The sequence below is a fragment of the Pelodiscus sinensis genome, chromosome 2 (assembly GCF_049634645.1).
Source record: "Pelodiscus sinensis isolate JC-2024 chromosome 2, ASM4963464v1, whole genome shotgun sequence".
Taxonomy (NCBI): Eukaryota; Metazoa; Chordata; order Testudines; family Trionychidae; genus Pelodiscus; species Pelodiscus sinensis.
The window spans coordinates 212347116-212364215 of NC_134712.1; the positions used below are offsets into that span (position 1 = coordinate 212347116).

At 41.8% G+C, this 17100-nt stretch overlaps 2 protein-coding genes across 2 annotated transcripts in view; one reads left to right on the plus strand and one right to left on the minus strand.

The window, feature by feature from the left end:
* Window positions 1-520: 520 nt before the first annotated feature.
* Window positions 521-12567, plus strand: BET1 (Bet1 golgi vesicular membrane trafficking protein). Its single transcript, XM_075922359.1, has 4 exons — window positions 521-677; window positions 8039-8154; window positions 10163-10219; window positions 10972-12567. Exons 1-4 carry the CDS (start codon window positions 659-661, stop codon window positions 11125-11127), a joined length of 348 nt encoding a protein of 115 aa, XP_075778474.1. The 5' UTR covers window positions 521-658; the 3' UTR covers window positions 11128-12567.
* A 1780-nt stretch (window positions 12568-14347) lies between these two features.
* Window positions 14348-17100, minus strand: part of LOC102456845 (putative acyl-CoA dehydrogenase 6) — a 111511-nt gene continuing 108758 nt past the window's right edge. Inside the window, exon 9 of the mRNA XM_006114488.4 lies at window positions 14348-14649. Coding sequence (XP_006114550.3) covers window positions 14556-14649 — 94 coding nt within the window. The 3' untranslated portion in view covers window positions 14348-14555. The remainder of the gene's footprint in view (window positions 14650-17100) is intronic.

A 17100-nucleotide genomic window follows, 5' to 3' on the forward strand; every position in this document is an offset into this window, starting at 1 on the left:
AAGTACAAAAGGAGCAAATCTATGGACAGCTCCTGACCCAAGGTGCGATGGTTTCTCCTCACCTCTTCTGCCCCGGCTTGCGGCAGGCCCCACGAAGCACGAGCGTGCGTAGGGTGGGGAGGCAGGCCGAGAGCAGAGGGGACAGAACGGGAGTGGGACCCCCGGGAGGTGCAAGCGGGAAGAGACTGAAAGGGGGCGGAGAAGCGGAGCGCAGAGACTAAGTGCGAGCAGGAGGGCAAGGCAAAGGGCGGCGCCAGGCAGCGAACTCCAGGGCACAGGGCTGGGCTCCCCGGGCACGCGGGACGCGGCAAGGACGCCGGCCAAGTTGCCAGCTGACGGGGCGGGGCTCATCCCAGGCCCCGCCCCCCTGAGGGTCGCGGCCGGGAGACGATGGCAGCCCGGGCTGGCGGCGCCGGCGCGCTGGAACTACACTACCCAGGAGGCGCCGCGCGGCCGGAAAAGGCTCCGCACACGGAGCGCCGGGACTGCGTTACCCAGCGGGCCGCGCGGCGGGCGAAGCGATGTCGTGGCGTTTGGGGCGGTGGGCGGCTCACGAGGGCCCGGAAGTTGGAGCTTGGCCGCGGCCGCCGACGGGCAAAGCCGCTTCCTCAGCGGCTGCGGGCGGGGCCGCCGGTCCCCTGCCCACCCCGCCGCAGGGATGAGGCGCGCCGGGCTGGGTAAGCGGGGCCCGGGCGTGGGGGAGGGGCCGGCGCGTGAAGGGAGTGGCGCCGGGCGGGGGCCGCAGAAGCGAGATACCGTCCCAGCTGCTTCAGGGGAGCCTGGGTGGGAGCCTTTTCCTCCCGCCTCGCTGAGCTCATCGGACATGCCCCCCCCCCCACTGAACGGTACAAACCCTGGGACAGTCAGGGGGGGGGGGCCCGAGTCATCTGGGGACCCGTATGTAAAGCTGCGCTCGATCAGCCTCAGGGTGCCAGAAAGCGAAAGCAGATACATTGAAAATGCTGCCCCCCCCCCTTTTTTGTTTTGTTTCTGTAGCATGTTAGTATTGAGATCGTGGGCTCTGTTTTAGGGCCATTGACTAGGAAAACTTTTTTGTAAATTCATGTCGAACCTTTCATTTCCTGCCTGAAGACAGGCAAGCTCGACTGTTGGCATCAACATTTTAGAGGTGTCGAGAGCGTGGCTTGAAAATAATTCTAAGTCCGGGGTTTCAAACCTCCAGCCATGGCCAGAGAGATTGGACAGTTCAGCCCGGAAGCCATCCCCCAAGACACTGCCTGCCATTGCCCTGCCTCTCCTCCACGTAGGCACCTTGTCCCCTGGGGAACACTGCTTCAGGAATCACTGGTGGGGAGCGGGAAGAGTGCTGTTCACACTCCCCCTGCACAACCCATGGGGAAGCAGAGCGGTAACAGATAGCTCTCTCCCTCTGGAGTCTCAGGCCAGATCGCATAATTGCTGCAGCCAGGGATGGCCTGTGGGCCAGGAGTTCGAGACCTCTGCTTTAAATGTTGGGTAACAAGTGCAGTTGTGCAGGACAGCGATACAGTAAATTCAGGATTCATTGGTGTGGCGTCCTGACTGGTCTCCTGCTCCATCAGTGATGATAAACGTTCAGCTGCAGGCATTTTCGTATGCTCCCTTAGTATATCATGCCAGCTTTTTGCAGATAGCTAGCATAGTAGACTTCACAAGAGCCCCCAAAGATGGCAGACTCATAAAACACAAAGGCACCCAAGTCAGGTTTATTGACAAACGAAGTACATTAATAGGTGTTGGTAGCCAGATGGTCTCTGAGCCCCTATACATTTGTACCTGGGACAATGGTCTTGGTTCAGTCAATAGTATGGATTTCAGCATTGCCCCCTAGGCCAGCCAAAGGATTAAGGTACCCCAATATTTATAGACAAATGAACAATCTATGAAACACACTACATGTATCCCCTTATGCACTAATGACGTTTGGTACCTCCCCTTGTACTTTCCTACAAAGCGTTCACTATCTGCTGTTATGCTTTTTATTCTTGTTTCAAACTATTTTATCATGTACTCAGTTGGGTGTCCTTCTACTGTCCTGGTGGAATGTATTTACATACTTCATGTGCTTTTATCAGTGCTAGCAGTTAGTGCTGACACATACTGACTTGCAGGCAAACATCTGCTTTTGACTCCGTCTATTACTCATAGTATAACTTTTACTTAATTTGGTTCTACCACCAGGCCCATGCTACAAGCTCTCTCTTTCTCCTACAATAAGAACGTTGGTCATTGGAAGAATTATGTAAAAGGAGGCATGGGAAGTTATAAACATGTTGCTGTCACAGCAATTAAGTCCTTTTTCTACTGTGGAGGGTTGTGATTTCCTCTTTCATGGAGGGGGGGGGGGGTAAATGAGAAAAAAACAGTGTCCAAATAGGAAAAAAACTGTTATGTAAATAAAATGCAAGAATGAACTAATAGATTACCTATTGGATTACCCGGTCTACTAATGAGTTATGATCTACTTTGACGAAATCATTCAGAATGTAATAAAATAGGCTTTGTTTAAATTACACTACATTTTTTATAGCAGCATAGCCTATTAGGATAGACTCACCATATGTGACTAACATGAATTCTACAGGCATCAAAACACCACTACCCTTCATTAACTTACCTTTGTAGCTATGTCAACAGAAGAAGGCTTCTCAGCATATACACTGTGAGTTTTCCCTGCACGGCTGTGTCACCAAATTATGTTTTTTCTCTACGCTCTGGACTGAGATTGCTATGCTAGTATAAATATTAAATGTAGACTGCGCTTTACTCCAGGGTGGGGAACTTATAGGCCACAGCAAGTTTATATGCCATGGTCCAGAAGCCCCGAGCCTCAGTGCCCCCACACAGCTGGAGCTGTGAGTGCTAGCTCATTAGCATGTCCCTGTGTCCTCTAGGCAGAGTGGTGGTTGGGGAAGAGCTCTTTCAGAAAAAGGTGTGTGTGGACGGGGTAGAGGGTTTTTTTTCCAAAAGAAGAGGCCTCCAGGAAAAAGCACAAGTGCCCTATAAGAACATAAGAATGGTCATACTGGGTCAGACCAAAGGTCCATCTAGCCCAGTATCCTGTCAGGTACCCCAGAGGGGGTGGACCAAATACAGTGATCAAGTGATTTGTCTCCTGCCATCCATCTTCAGCCTTTGATAAACAGAGGCCAGAGGCACTATTTCTTACCCCCTGACTAATAGCCTTTTATGGACCTAACCTCCATGAATTTATCTAGCTCTTTTTTTAAACTCTGTTATAGTCCTAACCTTGATAGCCTCCTCGGGCAAGGAGTTCCACAGGTTGACTGGTGGCCACTCCAGATCGCTTTTTCAATGTGCTTTTGCTGTGTGGATGCGCTCTTTTAAAAGAAGTTTTTTTTGAAAGAGCTCTTCCAGAAAAGCTTCTTCTGAAAGAAGCCTACAGTCTAGACATAGCCTGTGCTGTGGGGGGAAGGAGGAAGGTTTCCTTAGTACAGGGGTTAGTAACCTTTCAGAAGTGGTGTGCCAATATTTAACTTTCTCCATCTCCCTCAGTGCAAGCCCTGTCCCTCCCATCCTGCCCCCATGTCCTCCTTCACCCCCTTCCTGCCCTCACATCCCTGTGCCCCCAGCGCACACACCGGCAGGGCAGCAGTGCTGGAACTCACAATGCTGGGGCGAGGAGTGGATGGGAGGGCAGTCACTTCCCTGCCCAGCCCTTTGCCTGGTGCTTGTCCCTCACCTGCAGGCTGTGGCTCCAGGGCTGGGGCAGTCAGAGCCCAGGCCTGCCCAGATCTGTCTCCAGCCCCGGCTGAGCACAGTGGAGCGCTGGTGAAGGGTATGCCTGCCCACAGGGCGCAGCCGCAGCTTAGTTCAGGCCTCTGCACCACATAGAGGTGGCAGCAGTATGTGACTGGCCATGCCACCCCAATCTGCGGAGCAGCCTCAGACACCGCCCCCACCCCACTCCCCGGAGCTGGAGGCAGAGCCTGTAATGGGGGTAGAGGGGTGTTATCCCACGCCCCTGGGATATGGAGCCCAGTGCAGGGTCATGTCGCTCACGCTGTTTGCTGAGCCGCCCAGCCCCTATGCCATGCTGCGTGTGCCACAAAAAATCATCTTGTGTGCTACTTACGGCATGTATGCCATACATTGCCAATTCCTGTCTTAGTACATACTCTATACACCATCAGCAGAAGCAGAAGACACAGCCTTAGCTGCTGCTTCAAAACTAACAGTAAAATAAATTTTATATATATATATATATATATATACACACACATACACACACACACACACACACACACACACACACACACAGTAAAACTCTGATGGTCGGGCACTCCTGATGGTCTGGCACCATCAGGAATCCGGAAGTGCTCCGGGCAGCTGGACCATTGGAGCTGCTCTGCCCCCAGGTTCCCCGATTCAGCCGCTGCTAAAAATGACCAGCAGCTGAATCAGGGACGCTTATGGCAGAGCAGCTGGGGTGCTGCCGGGTAGGTCCCGTAGTGCTGCCCCTTAGGGCTGCAGGACCCAACCCGGCAGTGCCCCAGCTGTCCCCGATTCAGCCGCTGCTGAAACTGACCAGCGGCTGACTCCAGGAAGCCCGAGGCAGAGCTGCTCTGCCCCGGGCTTCTTGGAATCAGCCACTGATCAGTTTCAGCAGCGGCTGACTTGGGTACACTTGGGATAGAGTAGCTGGCGTGCTGCCGGGTTGGTCTCGCAGCGCCAAGGGTTGGCGCTACCAAACCAACCCGGCAGCACTCTAGCTGCTCTGCCCCAGGCGTCCTGATTCAGCCGCTGCTGAAACTGACCAGCAGCAGCTGAATCGGGGATGCCTGGGGCAGAGCCGGACTATCAGAAGGGGGGGCTATGATGGGTCTGGGGTGGCATCCCACCCCATCCCAGACCCCTCATAGCCCCCCCTTCCGATAGTCCAGCAAATCTGATAATCCGGCACCCTCTGGGTTCTAAAGGTGCTGGATTATCGGAAGTTTCGTGTGTGTGTGTGTGTGTGTGTGTGTGTGTGTGTGTGTGTAATATGAATGAAATGTACAGCATTCAGCTTATCTAGAACTATTATTTCTAGGCTTCTGTTGTGATGCATTTGCATGATACCACGTTTTCTGCAAACAAGATTTGGAGTAGAAATCTTGAGCTTTAATTTTAAATACTAAAATGATAGAATTCTCTCTCTTTAGTCAGCCATGTTTCTTTGTACTTGGTATCAGTTGTGTTACTTTAGTAGGTTCTCTAGCTGCTTCTAAATTCTTTCGGGGGTGGGTGGGTGTGTGTGTGTGCGTGCGTGTGCCCAGTTCTTTTTAATTAAATCAGGCGAGATTTCTACTGAGGGAATGCTTAGCTTGTAGTGTCAGGTCCTTCCAAACACACCTTTAGTTGCAGTTCTCTTTTGATTTTAGTCCCTCTCGATGTGGTCCTCTGAATACAAGTCATCCTTTTTTTTTTAAGAAGTTTGTGCTCATTCTACATTTTAACATTTATGATAGTTGAATATGACTATAGAGACTGTTCCTGAATTCCACAGATTCTTTGGGAAGTTTGGGCATCCTCATCTTTTGGTCAGCCACCCATGATCTTGATAGTAAAATAACTTTTGAGTATTGACAATATATGCTAGGACTAGTATGTATTAATAATCCATCCACAAGATTTTATAGTGAGACCCATGTCTCAGAAGTTTAGGATTAATTTATACAGTATTTTATTTCCTGTTCAAACATGGGATCAGTATTAAATTGGAACATGTTTTCCCTGAATGGATGTTTATTCTTAATACTAGGTCATAATAAGACTATTGATGTCAAAGTAATCTAAATACAAGGGCTGTTACCATCTTACACTGGAATATACATTCTTCTAATTTTATCCCATTCTTCACTTGCAAGACCTGCAAATTTGAATATGTCTGGATGGGTATACTCGGGCGAAGTGCTTTAGACACTTCTCTGAATTGCTAATTTTGTGCTATATTGATGTAAAAAGGAGGAAATTGATAAAATTCAGCACTTTCCTTTTGAACGTTTTCTACCGTATTTGTCATCTTTTTGGTATCAGGCTCACAAACTGCTCCTGAATGAAACTGATGCTGAAAAGCTAATTGAAGGCCAAACAAAGTCACTTAAATTTATCATGTAGCTAGGTTGTTATTATGATGGCATTAAAAATGTCCCACTTGCTTACCAGGTTTCTTTGTGCTCTTATCATTTCAGTAGATGGTTTCAGTCAATAGAATCTACAGAAACAATTTTTGTGCATTCTAAGATGAGCATGAATTTTTTATCTTTCTTGACAACTTCTCACATTCTTATTTTAGGAAAAATCTGTTTTACTTAGTCTATTCAGTTTCTACTTGCATACCTAATACCCCTCATTGAGACAGGTTGTCTAGGTACATTTTTCTGCTCTTTATAAATACTTATAACTTCTAGAATTTCTGCCATTGCTTCCAGCCACTCTGTGCCCTTTTTTGGTTGTTTATTACACGGTGGTGCTTCCTAAATTCTGCTTGTTACCATAATGATAGCAGACATTGTTGAGGAAGAGTGCACACGTGACACTGATTTAAGGTTACTTCAGTTATAACCTTGTATTTTGCTCATGCTTGTAACTCTGTGAAAAGGTTCCTGTTAGGCCAACTTTCCATACTTCATCTTAATCCATATTTGACTCTGGAAAAAATTAAAAGAAAAACAAAAAGAGGTTTCCCATTTTTTACTACCATGATGAAATAGAAGTTTTCTAGTGTATTCATCTTTACTGTAAAGTTATCATCAGGCCAACTTGGATAATTTTTCTCTGCATCTGTAAGGAAAAAAAAACCCCTCCACATTGGTATTATGGAATATGATAAATCCATAATACCAGTTATCCAGTTTTCCTGTATAAGCCTTTACTATATAAGGTACAGTGTGAAATCAGTCAAGAGATTTTCAGTGTCTCATTCTAATTTTGTGCATATGACTGCTGGCTCCCCACTTTCAAAACCTTTTCAAGGATGAACTGAGAGAATTTACTTATTGAGGGGATTCAAACAGTTTTAGTGTGATTTGAATTTTTTAACTACTCATCTAATGATGATAGGAGCTGGATTGCCAGCAGAAAAAAAATACAATTTCTACCATAAAGCGCAGTGGAGTTTTTCTGTTTTATTTCATTTTTCCCCCAGTCCTGGATAAGCTAGGCTTTTTACCAGTCCACCTTCCTTCATATGTCTTCTACTTGTGGCCTGTTTCACCCTGCTATTCCTAGTCCTGCTAAGTTAGACTACTTTCAGTATCGAGGGAAGCAGGGACCTTGATGCACCCCTCTTTGTCTGCTGTTTAGCTGCTGGTTGGACACTTTTATAGAAGGTTGGGGAGGGGAAGGAAGGAGGAATGACATGATTTTAGCAGATTCTCTTCTGTTGATCAATCTTCCAGTTGGCAGTTTGGATAGTAGTTCTGAAGCTTTCCAATCCAACTAGCAGGTGACTGGAAAAGTGTAACATCCCACCACAAGGCAGGGAGGACTTTTGCTGGTAGAAACACAAGTAGCTCTCATTACACTGCCTGTATGTTAATCCTTTTCCCTTTTTATCTACTAAATGGACATTAACCTGTTTCTGTGAAATATAGGTTTTACTAATGTAGACATTACAAAGTAAAAAATGTGAAGGCTCTTACTGAGTAACCTTAACTCCTACATTCTACATATGGCATAGCTGGAATGCGTACCTTATATGCAGTGAACTCAGTTCTGTTTTCTGGTATGCTTTTAACATTCAGGCTTTCAACTATATCTGAAAGTTGGATCACAATATATGAATTAGTTGAATTAAGGTTCACAAAGAACCTTTTAATTTCCTGATCTGTGAATTAAAAGGCAAACTCAGTGTTCTAAATGGCTGAGAGCATTTACATATGCTAACAGTGTCTGTTGTTCACTCTTCAGGATGTTGCAGGGATGCACAAGGAAATGAATGTCACCATAAATGGACTAGGACCCCCAAGATACTGTATTTTGCATGAGTGATATCTTCTGTCTTATACACCTGATTTATTGTTTTTGTTTTTAGGTGAAGGAGCAGCTGCTGGTAACTATGGCTATACCAATAGTGGGTATAGTGTACACGAGGAAGAAAATGAAAGGTTAACTGAAAGTCTACGTACAAAAGTCAGTGCCATAAAATCAGTAAGTATATAATTATAGTGGCATCATTGCTTGGATTGAATCAAGTGCACAAAATCTTATGGACCAGTGAAGCAATGATAGTGTAAAACTTTAGAACATAAATTTAATACAAGAAAAAAAATTGCATTAAAAAAGCACTGTGCATTCATTCGTGTAGCTGATTTTTCTCTTTAATTAGATTTTAGCTCCAGCTGTTCTTTTTGGCTAATCATGAAGCTGCTTGCCTGATGAGGACAGCAGAATCTGTACTTAATGCTTATTCTCAACTCTAGGAGTCAGCATTTCCTGGTGTGTGAAACCAGGTGGGGGAGGGGAAGTGTAGATTTAACTCCGTAATTTGCCAGGCAACCAGTTTTTGTTTAAGGAACTTGACTACTGGTAATTAGCAGAGACAGTTGAAGGACAGTTATGCAGGTGAGGTTTGGACAACTTTATTAAATCTATTTATGAATTTGTAATATGGAATAATTTTATGGAAGTAACATCTTGACTTCCTCAAAAAGAGAAGCTTCTTGCCTAAGGAATCTTAATTTATTTTTAAAATAAATCCTTTTTTAACCTAAACCCTGGGAGTCCACTCATTGAAATTCCATTTTTCCAAGTTACTCCATTCAAAGACCTGTTAAACATTGTGAGTCTTCACTGAAGGTGCTGGTTCTGGAGATGTAGTACAAGGCAATACATTTTACAGAATCAAAGCCATTAACATCTTATTGCTCAGACTTTTGCCCATAATTAAGCTGTTCAGTTCAGGCAAGCAAAGGCAGATTAGCTTATATAAACACTGTCATGTTAAATCATATTTTGCACTAGGATTCTCAAATTGGGGGGTTGCATCACAATTGGTGGTTGGGGTTTTGGAGTTAATTCCCCAAAACGCAGTGTCTGCTAAGACTTAAAGGGAGGGAAGGGGAAGCTCTTATTTCTGCTCTCAGCTTTTCACTCCAAATCACCTTTTCCTACTGCTAACACCATGCTGTACTCCTGATAAGTGCCACTTAACTGCACAGGACCCTCACACCAAAACAAGAAAAGACCATGGGAGTGGGATCATGACACACACAAGTAGGTCAGGCAGGAAAGTCTGAAATTCTGCTGTAAACTTGTCTCTGTTAATGTAGAAATAAGCCACTGCAGGGTGTGCATTGGTTAAGTGAATGGTGTATACTTCCTGGTTCACACAGACAGTATATTAGCCATCCAAGCAGTGTGCAGTAGCCTAATAACTGCACTTGTGAGGATCTTGTTACTACATACATTTAGCCCATATCTTTTAAGTTGCTGGAAACTTTCTCTTTCTGCTATGTAAAGTGATTCTTAATAAAATGAGAAAAATAGGAAAAAGGCTATACACACCTTCTCTTGTGAATATTTGATTCTAGAGTCAGTCTTTAAAGAGAACCTAAAAAAAAACCCCAAGACAAATGTGTACCATAAAATAATGCCAGTTCTAGGCTGTGTATGTTCTTGTCAGACTAATACAACATAAATATGGATGTTGTGCCACATGAGAGGAGGGTCTGTGAGAGGCAGGGAGATACCATCAGGTTAGAATTGCTTTGCCATAGGGGAACAAGAGTCCCATAGTTGAGGGCCTTAGCTGTTGCAGTTATGCACAACTTCATAGATGCTTTTCTCTAACTTTTCAAAATATATCCTTCATGTTACTACATGTAGGAAAACTACTAGAGATGACACATCCTTTCAGAATAACTTCTTCCAGTACACAGGGATGCTTGCCATTCATGGTGGATGCATCCACTGTGAATGGTGAAATTTGAAAATACTGGGAGCAGCGGCTCCTGATCCCCATGGCTCCCAAACTCACCACAGGGGCTGGAAGCTACAGAGAACTCACCACCTTTTCCCCTCCTACCTCCCGGGACAGGGGATGCATGAATATGTGGAACTGCAAATAGCTTATTGTAAGGGTCTCCTTTATTATAGTCAAATTCAGTTTATATGGCTCAAATAATGTAAGTAATGGTAACGCTCACTTATCTTATAGCTTTCCATTGAAATTGGAACAGAAGTGAAAAATCACAATAAAATGTTATCGGACATGGTAAGCATGTAGCAACTAATTTTATGACTTTCTAGTGATATATACATATGCTTGTTTTACAGTTGGCACTTTTTATATTAAGAAACTTGTAGTGACAGGATTAAGCCCTTATCATACCACAAAATGTTAATTGCTTATTATAGAGACAAAGTGGAAGAACAGTTCTATCCCCCAAATTGACCATTAGTTATTACTTTTATAGCAGCAGTGCTTTCTCATATAGAGTCAACCTAAGTTATGCTACGCCAGCTAGGTGTCTTAGATTGACTTTTTACTTATCTATCTTCTCTCATTCTGGGGGAATGCTCTCTGGTTCATATTTAGCGGGTCTTCAGGAGCAGTCAAGATTGTAGGTCCCAGATCAGTCTAATTATTTCTGCTTCATTTAAGCAAACTTGTGAAAGGATTTAATATATAGTTTTGACAGAGTTGTTCAGCAGGCATGTCAGTTCTAGAATTAATTTGAAAAAAATGGAGGAGAGAAGCAAAAATAAGAAAACTGGTTATTTGCATAAGATGGTCTTGTATTAGAAAATAGGAAATCAGTTGGAATGGAATGGAAGGAGGACTTTCCTTTTATTATAGGCTAGTGAAATGCAGTAACTACCTGTTCATATGCTAGGTCTGACATGTTTTTTAATACTCTAAATTTAGGAATAAATATATAAAAACGCAAGAAGTGATTGTGCAGAGTTCATTGTAGCGTGGTAGTCTTTTCTTAGACTCATTCTCTGTGTTCTCCTCTTTCATAGGACTCTGACTTTGATTCTACGGGTGGACTTCTAGGTGCCACTATAGGCAGACTGAAAACACTTTCCAGAGGGAGCCAGACAAAACTATTGTGCTACATGATGCTCTTTGCATTGTTTGTCTTTTTTGTAATTTACTGGATTATTAAACTGAGATGATGCAAATTATATCCAGTTTTTTGTGCCACTTCAACAGAATCACAAAATGGTCCTAATCTGTGAAGACAGTTCTTAAATTTACATATTCTTGATAAATATGGTTAAATGGTTATTGTAAATTATTTTAGATATCAGTGCATTTGTTATGTATATTTTGTCTTTGTTTACCATTCCAGAAGCACTCTTGTATCCCCCGTTTTCTGGGGTTAACAAGTGTGAATATGCACAACATACTAGATAATATCTTGGCTCAAGTTACTTTTTGGGGAAATATCTTCGGAAATGCAACCCTCCCTATCCTCTCCCCCTGCCCCCCTACAAAAACCCCCCAAAAGCTCCTACCAGGACAAAATTTGTACTTTTAACTTTGAATTTCATTTAATGGGTTTCACTTTTTTAATAAAGTACAAATATTATAAATCAAATTAGGGCCCGATCTTGAGCAAGAATCACAGGATCAAGTTTGTAGCATTTTGCAGATTATATAAGAATGAAAAAGGCTTGTGTTTTTTCGGGCAGGGGTTAGCAAGTTTCTGTAAGCATCGTGGCTTAGAATTTAAAAATGAAATAAAAAGAAAACTTGCAGATTGAGGAGGAATTAACTGCCCTACTCTGGAAAGATGTTGCTTAATTTTAATTTGAAACCAATTAATGCTCTAGCCTGGGACCTGACATTGAGATAACTATGTCCTTTACAGGTGTGGAAAAATCTACATTCTTGAGACATAGCCAGGCCAACTTAAATTCTGCTTTAGAAAGCATTTGGTGGATGGAAGAATTCTTCTGTTGACCTAGATTTTGCCTCTCAGGGAAGTGGATTACTTAGGCTGCCTGGAGAACCCCTCACGTTTGCATAGGTAGTGTTTACTCTGAAGTGCTACAGTAGTGCAGCTGCCATGACATTTCACATGTTGACAAGCCCTAAGGCATGCATTCAAAGTAATCAAATGCCTTTTGATAATTTGGGGAGCCAACCTAGACAAGATGGAAACATTTGCATACCATCTTTGTATTACATTTATATTTAAGTACTTAAAACTTAACTGATTCTATTAAATCACAGTATTTTTTACCCTTGGTTGTTTTGTCATTTAAAGCTAATTAGCATAATTTTGAAATGTGAAGCCAGATCTATAAGCTCTTATACTAGAGAGTATTATGATGCAAGATAGCATTAGTTACCTCTTTTATTAGAGGTACTCTTATTTATTTAAGATTTTAAGCCTTAGTTTTGGATATTCATAAAGGTAAATTGTTGACTAGCAACTTACACTGTAAATGCAGCATACAAAATAGAAACCATTTTCTAGAGATTGATGTGTTATCTTAAAAAAAAAAATACCTTCTAGGCCTAGACTAAATTTTTGAGAATTACTATTACATACAAAATGTTGCCATGATTTGTAATACTACCCTATTAAAAGTGTAAAAAATAAAGAATGTTTCTGGTATATTTCTTAGCCATATGGATTGGTTCCTGATATTTAATCATATTTTATGTAGTCTTTCCAAGCATAAAATGCTAAAAGGTTTTTCAAAAGTGGTAATTTTAAAATAACGTTAGAATCAATATTTTAAATATAAAATATTGTTTTGGAAACTCTTGTTTGAAAAATTATTAGCAATGGTAAAAAGGTACATGCTGAATTTTTAAGTATCATACTAGTATTAATCTAGGTAGTTACTTTTATGAACTATATTCAGCAGCCTATTGACTAGTCATTCACATCCATAGATTAGGGATGACGATAGTTAACTGGGGGGCTTCAGCACCCTGCCGCAGGCAAGAGGCTACTCCAGCCCTACATGGTCCAGTATGCTGCAGGCAAGAGTGCTCCAGCCTGGCCAGAGCAGTTGCCATCCAGGGTGGGCCCAGCTTGGCCAGGGGATCGGTATAGAGATTCCTTAAGACATATTTTATGATTTATCTCTAAACTTGAGTATTCTCCATATTAACAAAAAAATAAGCTTTTGATGGGATAACTCATTGTCTATTTTTTTTCAGAAAGATGGTTTTCACAGCTGTTTTTTTAATGTTTCAATTTAAGAAGCTTCATTCTCATTTAAGTGATAAGAATGATCAACGTTAATTTTGAAGATACCACTAAGATTGAAAAAAATATACAAATAATGCTAAATTTCATTTGTCACATATTTGTGCTTTAAAGCAATTACAATTTACAGTACTGTTAAACTTAATCGAGTTTAAACAATTTCAGTGTGCATAACTGACATTGATAAATCCATATTCAAAGTGAACAAGTATGAATGGACTGATCGATTTAGTGAAAAAGGAAAAAAAAAAAAGGTTATTGTTTGGTTGTTATTTAGGCCCTAACCAATGTAAACTGCTGTTAATCATAGATTCAAAAGCTAGAAATTACACTTGTGATCATCCAGTATGCTCTTCTATGTAACACCAGGAGGAGAACTCCCTCCATTTGGTTGCAGACTGTAACTGTAACAATTTAGCTAAGGATTAGGTATTGTAAAGCAATATTACCAGACTTACAATCACTGCAAAATGAATTATGCATATGTAGATCCACTTTGTGCAGTGTGAGAGCTACTGATCAAAGTGAAAGTTATATAAGCTACAGGTGAAAGGACGACAGCTGAATTACTGTGTCAGTAAGTGAATATACAAGTTCAAAATATGAGGCATGAGAAATGGGAAACTGGAGCCTAACAACCCATTATGCTATGCACTGTACAACCAGTGAACAAAAAGAATATCTGTTCCCCAAAGAGCTTACAAGCTAAGATAATGTGCATGCCTTCAGCACAGGACATCCTCACTATAAGTTGCCCCGGTATACATCTGTTCCTCACTAACGTCGTTGATGCTTGTAGGAACTGATGCATTAAGTCCTTCCATTCCTTACTCTTACATTGTGCAAAAAACCCCAAACAATTTGTGCAAATAGAAGTCAGCTGGAAGAAAAATATTCCCTGCTTTAAGTTGTTTTCTCTATGGCTACGTCTACACTGGCCCCTTTTTCGGAAGGGGCATGCTAATTTTGAAAGTGGGAATAGGGAAATCCGCGGGGGATTTAAATATCCCCCGCGGATTTAAATAAACATGTCCGCCGCTTTTTTCCCGGCTTGGGGAAAAGCTGGAAAAAAAGCGTCTAGACTGGCCCGATCCTCCGGAATAAAGCCCTATTCCGGAGGATCTCTTATTCCTACTTTGCAAAAAGATAAATATTGCAAAAAGATACATGTTTTTACATTACATTCTTTTAATTTTAATATTTAATTTAAAAGTTATGGTACAAGAAATGTTATACAAAGGCATGGGCCAGTAGATTATTGGTATAAATGCTAGAAAATTTCACTTCGTCACCTTCCTTATATTGCTTCTTCTTTCAGTATGTAACCAATACATGTTATGAATTCTCAGTGAAGAGATGTGATTTTGCTGGTTGCTACTTCTTTTGTGGAAGAGTTCCCATATATTTGCATATAATGGAAAGCATGACTTCATCTGCGCCAGCCCCTATTGACAGTAATCGTGAGTCTCTGCAGAGACAAAGAATGGTTAAAAACATTTGTTTAATACATCAGCAGGAAATAAATACTGAACTGAAATGTTTCCCTCCCTACCCCCCCCCCACACACACACTTAAGTCAATACAAATCTACTTTGCCTCTGGTTTTATTATGCAGAAACACATAGCAGTAAAAACATACAGGCTGTGTCTAGACTGGCCAGTTTTTCTGGAAAATCAGCCACTTTTCCGGAAAAACTTGCCAGCTGTCTATAGTGGCCGCTTGAATTTCCGCAAAAGCACTGACGATCTCATGTAAGATTGTCAGTGTTCTTGCGGAAATACTATGCTGCGCCCGTTCGGGCAAAAGTCCTTTTGCGCAAAAGGGCCAGTGTAGACAGCTCAGATTTATTTTCCGCAAAAAAGCACCAATCGCGAAAATGGCGATCGGGGCTTTTTTGCGGAAAAGCAAGTCTAGATTGGCACGACGCTTTTCCACAAAAAGTGCTTTTGCGGAAAATCGTCTGTGCCGATCTAGAGGCTCTGTTCCGAAAATGCTTTTACGGAAAACTTTTCCGTTAAAAGCATTTCCGGAAAATCATGCCAGTCTAGACGTAGCCACATACTTCCTAGAGAAAACCTTAGCTAATATTTTACATACATGTCTATCAGAGTGAAGGAACAGGTTGTTTGAAAAGAAAAACAGCTTCAGACACAGGCTAAAGTGAGGAAATGCAGTTTTCTTCAAGAGTAACGTTAGCTCTGAATTTCAGTCATTTTGTTTTCCCTTCAAACTATAGTTTATGAAGGATGTATCCCTTTGTTACCTTCCTACAGCTTTAAAAATCTGCCCTAGCTCTTTGAAGAGTTGCTTGGCATTTCATTGTCTACAGTATTGGTTTGGATGGTCCAAGTTTGTTAGACTGACTCTTGAAATCTCCATGCTCACCACTATAAAGGCTGCACTTTACAAAATGAGCAGTGGCCCATCTCTTCTCTGGGAATGTATATGCTGGTGGTGGAGAGAACAGGTTCCCTAAAAGGGTTTAGGGAAAAAAAGGCATTTTGCATCCCTTAATTTTTCGGTGTAGTCTGTAACACTGAATTTCGGCGATCTCCGGTTGCAATCAGGCAACAGGAAGGCTTCTGCAGAACAGTGGGAGCAGTCCATTTTTGCACAGTGACTTCAGAGTAAATACCTCTTCTTAATATGCATCATGGTCTCCTACATCCACCCAGATCTAAGACAAGTCTTTATTTTTAAGCCCTCAGTATATTTATCTCGAAGGGCCATTCCAATCCTTCCTTTGTCTGAGGGAGCAGTTTCAGCAATATTAATTGAAAAGCTGGCCTTTACACCACTGAGCCATTCTGCCTGATTTTAAGAGGAATAAGGGATCTTTCGGAAAAGGCTTTATTTTCCGAAAGATCCCGTCTAGACTGGCGCTTTTCTCTGGCAAAGCCCCGAGCCGGAAAAAAGCAGAAGCTATGTTTATACAAATGAAGCGGGGGATATTTACTTCTAGATCAGATATTTACCTTCATAAGTTTTATGGTTTGTTTGGAAAAACAGTGTAAGAAGTTACACTGATTTTAAACATTTTGTAAAAACTCAAAAATACTGTGACAGAAAATGCTTTGCTATTCAAAGTAACAAATCACACACAGATATAATTGTATCTGTTATTACTAATATAACTTCATCTAGCAATAACTAAAAGGTATTTGAGAAAAAGCAATTTTTGGGGGGGTTTACTATTGCTTTGCACAGTTGACAGCACCATTTACAGTCATTTAATCTGTTTTAAATGCAAAGCCAATATGTAATATATGGAGGATATCTGCCTATATAAAATGGGGGCTCAGACTTTCCACTATGGAGTATTAACAGAAATTGAGATCTGCTGACACACACATAGCAATATTTGGAAATCATGTTTCCATGGAACATCAAATATTTGGAGTCAGTAAGTGAAACTGACTTTCTTCGTCTCTACCCTCTCTCCTCCCCTCCCCAAAAAGAAAAAAATATTTTCCTATCTATTTTACTTAATAAACAATGAAATATACAATGTGAAACATCTAAGAAATGCATTATATAAAACTAGTAGGATGTGTCTGCTGGCAGGAATGGTAATTAGCCTTCATTAAATTCCTTCTAAAAACACTTCACTTTAAAAATACTGTTGTAGAACAAATGAATTTATTAATCAGTTTTCACAGTGCAGGATACTTGCTGAAGTAATAGCAGACTGACCTGTGTGTCAGGCACTAACATGGCTGACTAAGAATTACTTTGGAAACTAATTCTTATGGTATGACTAAATGGACATGCTTTGCAGTTACAGTAACAGCTGCTTGCTGCTGTACAAACGTCACAGTGATGTGAACTGATTACAGCAAAGTCTGAGTAAAAGGAAGAGCTGGTATTAGGAGACTTGGTGCTTTGTGACTTACTGGAGATTACAAGGGGTCACAGAGT

What these genes read in the sequence shown, in the direction of transcription:
- BET1 (XM_075922359.1), top strand. An exon ending in AAGTCAGTGCCATAAAATCA is followed by an intron (nt 8,155 to 10,162) that starts GTAAGTATATAA and finishes CTTATCTTATAG; the next exon opens with CTTTCCATTGAAATTGGAAC. An exon ending in ATAAAATGTTATCGGACATG is followed by an intron (nt 10,220 to 10,971) that starts GTAAGCATGTAG and finishes CCTCTTTCATAG; the next exon opens with GACTCTGACTTTGATTCTAC.